This window comes from Xiphophorus hellerii, chromosome 1 (assembly GCF_003331165.1).
Source record: "Xiphophorus hellerii strain 12219 chromosome 1, Xiphophorus_hellerii-4.1, whole genome shotgun sequence".
Lineage (NCBI taxonomy): Eukaryota > Metazoa > Chordata > Actinopteri > Cyprinodontiformes > Poeciliidae > Xiphophorus > Xiphophorus hellerii.
In genome coordinates this window covers 8,607,528-8,620,932 of record NC_045672.1, presented here as the reverse complement: position 1 = coordinate 8,620,932, position 13,405 = coordinate 8,607,528, and the positions used below count along the sequence as shown (strand labels likewise).

The window sequence follows — 13,405 nt, the reverse complement described above, 5'->3', positions numbered from 1 at the left end:
TTTTGGAACTTTAAAATTAAGCATACTGAAAATTTCAAAATAAAAGCCTTGAATATTTTACATGACGTAATTGCTCTTTTTGGCCGTATATGACTTTTTCATCCAAAGCACTGTTACACAATGGAATAGTTTGGCCCTCTGAAATGAAGCATACTGAAAATTTCAAAATAAAAGCCTTGAATATTTTTACATCATGTAATTGCTCTTTTTGGCTTTGTATGACTTTTTCATCCAAAGCACTGTTACACATGGGATTCGTTCGGAACTTTAAAATGGAGCATAATAATAATTTCAAAATAAAAGCCTTGAATATTTTTACATCATGTAATTGCTCTTTTTGGCTTTATATGACTTTTTCATCCAAAGCACTGTTACACATGGGATTAGTTCGGAACTTTAAAATGGAGCATAATAATAATTTCAAAATAAAAGCCTTGAATATTTTTACATCATGTAATTGCTGTTTTTGGCTTTGTATGACTTTTTCATCCAAAGCACTGTTACACATGGGATTAGTTCGGAACTTTAAAATGGAGCATAATAATAATTTCAAAATAAAAGCCTTGAATATTTTTACATCATGTAATTGCTGTTTTTGGCTTTGTATGACTTTTTCATCCAAAGCACTGTTACACATGGGATTAGTTCGGAACTTTAAAATGGAGCATAACAATAATTTCAAAATAAAAGCCTTGAATATTTTTACATCATGTAATTGCTGTTTTTGGCTTTGTATGACTTTTTCATCCAAAGCACTGTTACACATGGGATTAGTTCGGAACTTTAAAATGGAGCATAACAATAATTTCAAAATAAAAGCCTTGAATATTTTTACATCAGGTAATTGCTGTTTTTGGCCGTATATGACTTTTTCATCCAAAGCACTGTTACACATGGGATTAGTTCGGAACTTTCAAATGGAGCATAATAATAATTTCAAAATAAAAGCCTTTAATATTTTTACATCAGGTAATTGCGCTTTTTGGCTTTATGTGACTTTTTTATCCAAAGCACTGTTACACAATGGAATAGTTTGGCCCTCTGAAATGAAGCATACTGCAAATTTCAAAATAAAAGCCTTGAATATTTTTAAATCAGATAATTGCTCTGTTGAGCATTATATAACTGATTTAACCCAATGACTATTACGCATGGGATTAGTTTGGCCCTTTGAAATGAAGTTTAACAAAACTTCCAAAATAAAAGCCTTGACAAAAATTTTAAATCATACTGAATGGTGCACGTCCGCCTTACTTTATGTTCTTGCGATTCTCCGCGTGCCACTGATTACGTTGCGGCGTTCTTTAGCGTCGATGCCAATTTGTAGCGTGACGACGCCGGGCCCATACCCCACGGGCGCGCCTTGGCAGGCCCCGGCTAAATTTCTTCAGAAATTTTGTTTTTCTAGTTCTTTATTTTTCTTCCGTAACCGTTAATGCGGCTCATACCGCTGGGTGCACACCTACAAATGAGGTATCAAAACGTGCAGAAAATTCACGCCATTGTTGCTATTACTTTTGGTGGGATTTGGGCTTAACGTGGCGACATAATTCGCAAAAAACTACGAAAAAAACCCCATTATAAGTCAATGGGAAAAATCCTGGAAATACCCTATTTTTGAGGATTTTCTGTGTCGTCACTAATTCACGTAGAAATGCCATTCAAATTTCATTTTGTAGATACGTCTGTGATCTCTTCGAAAGTGAAGACGGCTCGTCGATAACAGTTACGGTTTGTCCACAATTTGCCTCTAAGCGACCCAAAGTTTCTCATTTTTCCGAAAATTACAGTGCTTCTCTCGCTGATTAGAGTGAGAGATGAAGACAACTTTTTCAACCCAAATCATTTTTGAAATCGCCATCACGCCCACAAATATCGCACGATTAGTATCAAAATCGGTCCTGACATTGATACGCCTGTCTGCTCCGGTAAAATCTTTTCGAAATTTATCTAGATCGTACGGTTTTCTGTCACGGTGCTTCAGAGCAAAGTCATGCGACAGGATTTTCTGAGGCTGTCTGAGGCTCTCTCCCATGTATTTGAATAGAATTTCAGATCTGGGCACAACATTTCTTTCTCTCATCGCTGTAAATGTTCTGAGTGAGGTACAGATATGAATCTCGGGACTATCGCAGAAGACACATTGACCTGTCATACGCTTCAAACGCTTTTCGAATATGTATTACGGTTCCCGACCAGGAAGGATTTGTTTCCAATGCTTTTTGTCAGTAAAACGTGTTTGCTCAAACACACAATTGTGTGTTTGACAGCTCAGAGCTCAGAGCTCACACCCTGCTGAGACCATTATTTGCCATAGCAACGGATCTCAAGAGGCTATTGGCTGCTGGTTTGGACTACAGATACGCATCATTGTAGTTCTATCTATAGTGGAACCCTCAGTTGAAACAGATCAGGACTGAACTGGCCTTTAGAACTATTTGCTGCTATGGGCTGTATATAACTGATTTAACTCAGGAACTGTTACACATGGTATTAGTTTGGAACTTTAAAATTAAGCATAATAATAATTTCAAAATAAAAGCCTTGAATATTTTTACATCAGGTAATTGCTGTTTTTGGCTTTATTTGACTTTTTCATCCAAAGCACTGTTACACATGGTATTAGTTTGGCCCTTTGAAATGAAGCTTAACAAAAATTTCAAAATAAAAGCTTTGAATATTTTTACATCATGTAATTGCTCTTTTTGGCTTTATATGACTTTTTCATCCAAAGCACTGTTACACATGGGATTAGTTCGGAACTTTAAAATGGAGCATAATAATAATTTCAAAATAAAAGCCTTGAATATTTTTACATCAGGTAATTGCGCTTTTTGGCTTTATGTGACTTTTTTATCCAAAGCACTGTTACACAATGGAATAGTTTGGCCCTCTGAAATGAAGCATACTGAAAATTTCAAAATAAAAGCCTTGAATATTTTTACGTCATGTAATTGCTCTTTTTGGCCGTATATGACTTTTTCATCCAAAGCACTGTTACACATGGGATTTGTTAGGAACTTTAAAATGGAGCATAATAATAATTTCAAAATAAAAGCCTTGAATATTTTTACGTCATGTAATTGCTCTTTTTGGCCGTATATGACTTTTTCATCCAAAGCACTGTTACACATGGGATTAGTTCGGAACTTTAAAATGGAGCATAATAATAATTTCAAAATAAAAGCCTTGCATATTTTTACATCAGGTAATTGCGCTTTTTGGCTTTATGTGACTTTTTTATCCAAAGCACTGTTACACATGGGATTCGTTCAGAACTTTAAAATGGAGCATACTGAAAATTTCAAAATAAAAGCCTTGAGAATTCTTACATGAGATTATTGCTGTTTTGAGCACTATATAACTGATTTTATCCAATGACTGTTATTCATGGTATTAGTTTGGCCCTTTGAAATGAAGCATAGTGAAAATTTCAAAATAAAAGCCTTGAATATTTTTTAAATGAAGTAATTGCTCATTTTCTCTTTATTTGACTTTTTCATCCAAAGCACTGTTACACATGGTATTAGTTTGGCCCTTTTGAAATGAAGCATAATGAAAATTCCAAAATAAAAGCCTTGAATATTTTTACATCAGCTACTTGTGTTTTGAGCATTATATAACTATTTTAACCCAAGGACTATTACGCATGGGATTAGTTTGGCCCTTTGAAATGAAGCATACTGAAACTTCCAAAATAAAAGCCTTGACAACATTTTAAATCGTACCGAATGGTGAACGTCCACCTTACTAACGTTCTTGTGGTTCTCTGCGTGCCATTGATCACGTTGCGCCGTCCTTTAGCGTCGATGCCAATTTGTAGCGTGACGACGCCGGGCCCAAACCCGACGGGCGAGCCTTGGCAGGCCCCGGCTAAATTTCTTCAGAAATTTTGTTTTTCTAGTTCCCAACTATTATTCTAGGAAATCATTTGCATTTTTTATGGTATTCACTCATTATTCAGATTTTTTTATTTCTTTTTGTATACATTTAAACCAGACAAACATTGCTTTATAGTGTTTTTATATGAAAAGCTTTATAACAGAGGTACAGTTACAGCCTTAGCTGTTCTCATGTTGGGAATTTATTAAACTAAAATAGTTCAAATGACTTTGTGCAAAAGCATTTTTTTCTGCACATACTGTTTAGTTCTTATGGTTCAATTTTTATATGGCAGCACTTTTATGACCACAACAGCAAATCCTTACAGCACTTCTGTTTTGTTTGTTTTTCCAATTCTAAAATTGTGCATCATCCGTGTCTTGACTCTCCAAACGACGCACAATTTTTGCTAACCACAAATAGCAAAAGAAAAGAAAAAGAAAAAAAGGTTTAACTACCTGGAAATCAAAATAATAAAAACAGCAAAAATCTGCATCCATTTCCTGTATTGGTCAATCAGCAGCAGATGAGACAAAAGCCATCAATGTCACTTTGTAAGACGTGGTCTCATCGCTCTTCACCGTGAGGGGGACGCACACCTGGACCACCTCAAGGGGCTGAAATAATAATCACATATTTACCACATAAATTCAAGACATTTTCTGCCAGAATAGAAATTCTCTATGTAACCAACCCACAGGCAGGGATTATTCAATTAACATAAAACAATATCAATATACTTATAATGTTCATATATTGGTAATCACCAGGTTTTATTGTCTGGATAAAATATTTTAACCTCGAAACCACTGAAACTTAACATACAAAGAAATCTTCTGTACCCATCTTCCTGTGATGAGTTTTTGTGTAAAACTCATTGGCCCAAATTCTTAGGACTATCAACAATATTTAAGTATTTGCATGAATTATGAAGTTATAGTCAATTTCTTTGGGAACAACAAGAATTCTTTTGGCTAGGGGACGGAATAACACTACCATGCAACAGTTCATACCTGCTGACTACCTATTAGTGTACCGCAGTTTGCATTAAATAAAGCAATTTTTCTTTAGTGGATGCGGCAACAAACTCTCTCCAGCCTAATAAATATGTTTATTTTATATTTAGTAAAATTTAAGTTACTTACAATATCACATTTATGTATATATTTTTTGTATAAATCTTATGCAGCTTATGGTTATACTGTAGTTGTATTTACCAATATTTAACACTTTGGATGGAGTAGCTGTCAGTATATAAATAATTTCCCCTTGGGGATCAATAAAGGATATTCTATTGTATTCTATTACGAGACTTTTTGATTGTTTTTCACCAACTTGAAAGAGGTTTTTTTGAGTGTCCTGAAAATTGAACTAAATTCTTTGTTACGTGAAACACAGACCCAACTACCAAAGGGATCTGATTGGTAAGCCTTCAGTTTTATGCAGAACACATGAGGTAGATTTGTAGGAGAAATCTTTTTATATATTTCTTTAAGTTTGAAAAATAGATTTATATGGAAAAAAAAATACTGGCAACCAAAAAAATGGAAAGATTTTTTTTTGTGTGTGAATATTATTGCATCCCTCTCCTGTTGAAAGTAGTTATGCCAACTGATCTGAGCTTCACCTTGTATATACTTTGGGGCATCCATGTGATGGTGACAGAACAGCTGCTTCCTGCCTCCACTACGCCTTTAGCAGGTTCCACTTGAAAGCCCTGCTGCTGCACAGCTGCCAGGTCGTCCCAGTGAAACTCACCACTCTGGAGAAACACATAACACACAATTAACAAGACCAGTGGTAACTCCTTTAGTCATCTTTGCACAGCAACGTTTGAAGAAATATTTCTCCCCTGCAGCTGATGAAACATAAGATGTGTAAGTCATCTTGTAAGTCATCCCAGTACCTTCTTATTGGAATGTGGGGAGCTGATGCAGCCCACCCGCAGTTCCCTGACAGCAGGCCTGATGACCCCTGCTTTGCAGCTGGCCTCCAGAGTGACGAGGAGTGGGATACACGGCTTCTCCTCTGCCTCTGTTAGTGGAAGGAAGATTACAACTTCAGTCTTTCACACATATATATCTATATATCTATATATATATATATATATATATATATATATATATATATATATATATATATATACACACAGTATATTGCACCTCTCTTTACACACATCCAAGCTGATTCTGTGTAATCTACCTCAAATTGTTAATTTCCTGTACCTTCCAAAAGTAATCACTCCCCCACCCTTTAATCCTTCCACATTCCGTCCCGTCATAGCAATATAATTTATTTACCGCCACTGAGTAGTTGTTTTGTCAACCGATTCTCTCACCTGAGCTTAGGATTTCTGCAGCTCCTCCAGAGTTACTAAAGGTGCCCTATCATCTAGCTTGTCGATTTAAATAGCTGTTGTGGGATAGTCTTTCAATTTTTGGCTTACAGATTGAAACATTAGATTGAGTTACACACTGGTGGATTTTATTAAGAGGTATCAGAGCAAACATGGTCCTGACAGAAAAGCAATTTCAACGTATTGGTGAAACAGTTGAAAACCGCACATCATATTCAATCTACTTTTTCTTTATTACACCATGCTTAATAAAATCCCATTAAAGTTTGTGGCTGTAAGGTGTAAAAAAAATTGTGAAGAAGTTCAAGGGACATGAATACTTTTTCAAGGCTCCCTAAGATGTCACGATGTTACGTTCAGCTTCTTATGACCGGCATAGATGACTTCATGGCAATGGCCAAATTCATCCATTTTTATTGATAAGTCACAGACTGTCTGGAAGACAGCCATCGCATTTATAACATTTTCCTCTAATAAAATACAACTTTCATCAGATCATATGCAGTCACCCTCAGGAAGAGACACAGACTGAGGCCTTGATACCTGTGAGTTGAGGATGAAGTGGAGTGAAGACAGGAAGAAGAGAATCAATGGGTACTGTTAAAGGATCCACTCCACACAGATACATGTTACGTGAAGGAACTGCACCCTTCAGATCTATCTCACAGACTTTGCACTGTAAAACAGGCACATGGTTAAAGTAGTAACATCATGACGGCTACAGTGTAATTAGGACTCAGGGCAATAGAAAAGTTTAAGTCAACCACTTCAAAAGAAAAGATCTGATTTTAAAAACAGAAAATGTGCTTATATGTCTGTGAATGTGTTTGCAGTTCTGCTCACCTTATTTAGCAGCTCTATGGTGAGTCTGTCTGTGTAGTAGAGGGAAGAATGGTCAGGCTGAAAAGTGATGGCGATGTCTTGTTTCTTTCCAGGAGCAAGGCTGCCCTCTAGTGGCAGTACACTGAAGACACTTAGCCCTCTGTAGTTCTGTGTTCCTGTTCAAGAAGGAGAGTTTAAAGTGGCATCTGTATCTGCTACAGCAGCATCAGGCAATCTTGCAGATCAGATTTATGATAGAAAAATTGAGATCAGAGAGTCAAACTTGGCTTCAACATCTCAAGTTTGAATGACAATGATAATTTAAATCCTGAATCATCCATCAATTACTCTTTTTTACTCACTGGAAGGTTTATTCACCTTTAATTCATCAAATTAATACATCTGACACTGTTTTGATGGGCAAACAAAAGACAATAATTGCTCTTTACTTCTGAAAATGTAATTTTTAAACTTGTCAAGTTACACAGCCAATAATTTTTCACATCTTACCCACAGCTGGGTGGATCTGGGTGTCTCTATGTCCATCCAGCAGCAAGGTTACCCTGTCAGCTCCGTGCTGAGGACTGTTCAGAAGAGTGACTGGCCAGCATCACTCTGTAATCCACGGTCTCAGCTGAGCGGTTCGTTAGCTGTTGGAGAGAAAAACAGAGGAACCACATTGACAAATTTCATAAGATCACAACGTCAGCAACTTTCGTATCTTAGTCTTAAGGCCCTCTAAACAAATAGAATATGCTTAGTTATTTTTTTTTTTTTTCTTTCCTTTCCCACTTGTGCATATGTCTCACCCCTTTTTAAGACCTTTTGTTCACCCCAAACACACATCATAAGGTCACATCCACGTCAAAACATTTAAAATGGCTGGATATAAATACTAAATGTTCCCTACCTGTTTTTTGGGGCAGCTTCTTTTTGTGTGTGTTTGACTGGGTGAGATCAGGTTTGGTTCTTTCCCTTTGTGTTGTTTAAATAAAAATAGTAATTTTGTAAAAAGCCTCTGATTATTCAGGAACACTGGGGAAACTGCTGCGGTTGGAGATTTCTTTAACCTAATTTCTCTCTCCATATTCCAGATATATGAATTTCAACACACATCTGCTTTGCCTGGATGACATGTTTACTAGTTTTTCCTATATCCAACAGTGGTTATGTCAAAGTCACAATATAAAACTGCCTCAGTTACATTTATTTTACAAGAATTGTTATCAGTGTGATTAATTTTGGCACCAAATTTCTTTTAAAAAATCTTCAAACTAGAATAATTTTTTCCCTCACTGAATAAAAGTACTCATTTTAAAGGCTGTGATTTATTTTTTTTTACATTTTATAGGGAGAATTTGCTGCGGCATTAAGATTAATCCATTTCAATAAAGAAAAAAACAAACAAAAAAAACCTACTATGTAGCTTTTGAATGAGATTAAACATGTTAAACAAAACTGTTCCGAACTAAAATGTGACAACTCACCTTGAAGTGTTGGGAGACGATGTCTTTCTCCAACGCGTAGACAACGTCAGGGAGATCTCCAGAGTGAGACGAAGAGACAAAAGGAAGCGCACCCTCCCCTCGAAGAATGATTTCCTAAAACCATTTTCGGGGTTCGCACGTGGAGTATTTCACAATACTGTGGAAAAATAAAAGGCAGGGTGGGTAATGTACAGCTACCAATTCGTAATGGAATGCTGTTTATTTAAGTAGACTCAAGTTATCTTAAATTAACTCACCTTTTTATCCAAGGTTGGACTGAAAGCCAGGACCAAAGTGTGTTTTTCTCCAGGATTTAAGCCTCTCATAGCATTGACCAGGGAAAAAGGACCATGTAAGTCCAACAATGATGATGTTAGCTTGAAAATGGTTAAAGAAAAGAAGTAGACAGAAAATATAGAGTACAGACCAAAAGTTTGGACACACCTTTCTAATTCAATGGGTTTTCTTTATTTTCGTGACTATTTATAAGGCAAGAAATCCCACTTATTAACCTGACAGGGCAACACCTATGAAGTGAAAACCATTTCAGGTGACTACCTCTTGAAGCTCATCAAGAAAATGCAGAGTGTGTGCAAAGTAGTAATCATAGCAAAAGGTTGCTACTTTGAAGAAACTAGAATATAAGGGCTATTTTCAGTTGTTTTACACTTGTTTAGTGCATATTTCCACATGTGTTATTCATAGTTTTGATGCCTTCAGTGTGAATCTACAATGTCAATAGTCATGAAAATAAAGGAAACTCATTGAATTAAAAGGTGTGTCCAAACCTTTGGTCTGTACTGTATATATTTTTAAAAACAAAATATTTCTGTATTACGCTTGAATTAAATTAAGGGCAACAAAGCATGATCCTTTCGTCTGCAGTTCTAACACCTGTCAGGACTTATTTTGGAGTTTTACTAGGTCAGGGGGCAAGTGTTGACCGCCAAACATTGAGTTTCAAGAAGTAAACATGAATCTGTCAGTGGGCGTAATATAACAACATCCCATTTTTACCACAGTTGTTGAGTACTAATGAAGTTTTATGAAGTTGGTAGGGAGTAAATGATAAAGATCAGATATGACGAGGGGACAGATATGGTGAAACACACGGTGATATTTTAGACATGGACGTTCAGACCAGTCGGTTTTCATTCCAGTTAAATAAGAACGTATTCACTGAGACCGCCTCTTAGCGACCTGTGGCTCGGGAGCCACAAACGGCTTTCTCTCCCTTACACAATGGCTCTTAAAAATTTCGACTAAAAATGATGAAGAAACAACTTATATTTTAAAAATAGATATAACATCCAATGCAAACTATTTATTACATATTCAAGCTATTTTCTTTAAAGAATTTAAAAAAAAAAAAGAATAGTTACATTTAATCTCCACAACACAAAATGACACTTAAAGTATCTGTCATTTGTATTTAGATCTCATTAAGCAGGAAACGAGGCACAAATATCGACATTCCACATAAGAAAATGTAGCCATCATCTTTAAAAAAAAAAAAAAGTTTTATTTTTTATATGTTAAAACCTGAAAATAGGAATAAAATGGTTGCTCTTTAAAAATGTCAGCAGATTTTCTGCTATACTATTTATTAAAAATTACGAAATGTCTTATATAAAGGTAATATATCCGGCTTTAAAGCATTTTTATTTTACTAGACTTAGGATAAAAGTGGCACTTTGAATAGTAGAAAGTGCAGACTCCTGCTCTAATATCAAATTTACCTTGAAAGGAGTTGTCCTCTCCTAAATAACACTATTTATATAATGCAGTTTAAACAGTTTTTATAAATGACATTTTCCAGATCATAAGCAAAAAGCTGTTAAGTGACTGAAGTGCTAAGAGACTGGCTTAAAAATGTAAATGCAAAAGTAAAAATGGATTATTTTATATTTCATTTAAAGCACATTTGCTCACCAGCATTTAGTAAAATCTGACTTTAATAAGCATGTTTACATTTTCCTGGAGAAAGGATACTTCCACAGGCTCCTCTGAAATGTTCTGAACTGTAAACCTTTCAACCACTCTGCTTCCTACGGATGAAGCCAAAACACAACATAGTATGTAAGGACAAAAAAGAAAAAAAAAAAAACAGGAAAAAGGATGTTGACGTACTTCAGATAAACCTCCATCCATCGTTTTATCTTATCACCCTCCAGGAGCCATTTCCATTTGGCGAGAGGCAGGATACACGGATAAAGAGGCATATCTTACAAGATCAAACCATTTCTCACCTATGTAAACTTGACGGAAATCTAAGACGTTATTGCCATTGCCAGAAATCACCAGCAGAGGGGGCTGTATAGCGGGACATTCCAGCTTCAGGTGGAGCGTGTTTATGGGACTAGAGATCAAAACAGGCATGAATAAGAAAGAGAAATGTTAGTTTGAAACTTTGGTGGATGAATTCATTTTGGTTCACAAACTAGCAAAACATAAATATAACTTTTCAAAAGAAAACAAGAAGGCAGAACATGAATGTTTATTTGAAGCTTACCATACATTATGTTATTGTCTAGAACTGCAGTTTCTATTACTTTATGTAATCTAATAGATACTCTGCAGAAATAAACCTTCTTTGTCTTTCTTAAGCACTCATTCACTCATTGAATCACAAACTATGAAAGCTTACAGTTGTATTACCTCCATGTTGGCTGGACATTTGCCTCTGGAGGATCTCCGTCTGACACAAAGCAGCGAACGATGTACTCTCTGTAGTATCGGGTAAAGGAGCGCAGCAACGAGTCCCTGGCCTTCCCATACAGTTCACATCTTTAAAAAAAGTAAACCATTACTATGTGAATAAGGAAACTTTTACTGGGTCTCATGTTTCATGTTTCTGCTAGATATTTTTTTTTTTAACTACGGTAATTAACTTTCCAATAAAAAAAAAAAAAAAAAAAAACTTCTTTTAGCCTGGACACTTAGGATCATACTAATAAAAAATACAAAAAATATTTTGTGAGAATAAAGTAAAAAAAAAAAAAGGAAATAGTATGAGGATAGTCGTAATATTATGTGAAGAAAGTTGTAATATTCTGACTTCATTCACGTATTTTTCTTTTTTTATTCACCAATTAGTGTGTATACGATAAACATTACAAACTGACAAGAAGCAAGAAGGGGTACTGATCTACAAAATAATTGACCAGATAATGGAACGAGTCACAGCAATAACAATAACATAACCAAACAAACAAACAAAACCAAAAGACAAAAAAAAAGGAAGCAAACAAACAAGGAGGTATACATTAAAATTAATACGTTCTAAACAAGAATGAAACATAGAACATAATAAATTGGTGTCACAACAAAAATTAAATAGGTTAATATGTGGATTAGGATATCCGTTTTTCTTTTAATCCTGGCAGTTATTTTCTAATTTGAATAATTTTTCTGTTCTCTCATTGATTAACTTAGTGTCACAGATAATTACAAACAAATAGAGAAATAAATAAACATATATGCTGGAACAAAGAATAAATAAATAAAGGATAACTTAAAAAAAAAACAAAAAAAAACACTGTGACCTTATTACTAGGCTCTCCTATTTTCCCTCTCCTCCCCTCTTTACTTCTGCAGTGACATTAACTTCGAATATTATTTAAATTTCATTCTTTTATGACTTTATTATTCTTGTACTATGACTCTATTCTCATAATATTTTGACTTGATTCTCATACAAGTTCATTCTCGTAATATCAAGACTTGATGCTAGTTATTTTCTGACTTTTTTCTCATTATTTTCTGACTTTTTTCTCATTATTTTCTACTTTATTCTCATTATTTTATTTTTTATATTTCCTTAACGTGGCCCTAACACTACGTCATAGACACTTAACTCTCTTCCCAAAATAACGATTTCCTTTTTATTGGTTATTCCTTTATATGTAGTGACTGAATACTTATTTAATGCAGCTAAATAACATTAAAAGTGAAACAAAATCTTTCAGGAAGCAAACTCACCCTGGATTTAAGCCAACTCGATCAGCTAATTTGGAGGAGGGAAAGGACGTCTCCCTCCTCTTTGCATACCCAGGTGTCCTCCTCCCTCTGTTGGGTTCAGCAGCAAGTGTCTCTTTTCATCCTTGGACAACACAACAAAGACTGTAAGACAAGGAATACCGAAAGGCTCTGCTGGCGTGACACAGAGACAAGTTCAGAAGACGTAACCACCAACAACAGCAGGCGGTTCCTTTAGGTTGTATAACGCCATTGATCTGCCTGCACGACTTACAACCACAGACAGAGATAAACAAATAATGAATAAGTGATCATTGGATGCAGATGATTAAAGCGAACAAGGCCAAAGGCCTTGCGAGAGACGACAGAAGCATCAACTGCCTGCAGATAAAACCCCAATTAAAGCAAATTACTGTCGAACTTTACGACCTGTTTAGGATACAACAGGTGAAACGAGGACAGTGGAGGCTTGGGTCTGGTATGAACAATTCTTCTGAGACTGCTGCTTGTTAAAAGTATTATGATCAGTGTAGTAAAGGTTAGCATATCCCTGAAATAAACACATGCCACAATAACCTAAAATCTTCCCACATTCCTTAAATACTGGAGACATCAGGTATTTTTTTAAACATTTCAGATAGTGTCAGCAATCTGTTTCGACACTGTTAGTTTCTTTTTGTCGTCATCTTAGTTTTCTGTCATTTGTCTCTTCATGTTGAAGAGAAAGCATGAAACGAGCTCTTCATGTTGGAGCTTATTTCAACAGAGCCTGACACAGGGACAGCTTCATGTGTTATCCGAACAGCTACATCAGTCCAAGTTATGTTTCAGTTCTTAAGGATAAAATCTCAACTCTCTGTTTAGTGTGTAATTCATTGCA

The 13,405-nt window shown here is 35.5% G+C and overlaps 1 protein-coding gene across 1 annotated transcript in view; it reads right to left on the bottom strand.

Annotated features, from left to right (window-relative positions):
• Positions 1 to 3,936: 3,936 nt before the first annotated feature.
• Positions 3,937 to 13,405, bottom strand: part of cfap74 (cilia and flagella associated protein 74) — a 54,174-nt gene continuing 44,705 nt past the window's right edge. The window contains 14 exon segments of the mRNA XM_032574319.1: positions 3,937 to 4,499; positions 5,510 to 5,644; positions 5,789 to 5,916; positions 6,782 to 6,914; positions 7,082 to 7,236; positions 7,571 to 7,652; positions 7,654 to 7,710; positions 8,548 to 8,661; positions 8,663 to 8,704; positions 8,805 to 8,924; positions 10,540 to 10,595; positions 10,797 to 10,906; positions 11,206 to 11,334; positions 12,529 to 12,638. Coding sequence (XP_032430210.1) covers positions 4,395 to 4,499; positions 5,510 to 5,644; positions 5,789 to 5,916; positions 6,782 to 6,914; positions 7,082 to 7,236; positions 7,571 to 7,652; positions 7,654 to 7,710; positions 8,548 to 8,661; positions 8,663 to 8,704; positions 8,805 to 8,924; positions 10,540 to 10,595; positions 10,797 to 10,906; positions 11,206 to 11,334; positions 12,529 to 12,638 — 1,476 coding nt within the window. The 3' untranslated portion in view covers positions 3,937 to 4,394.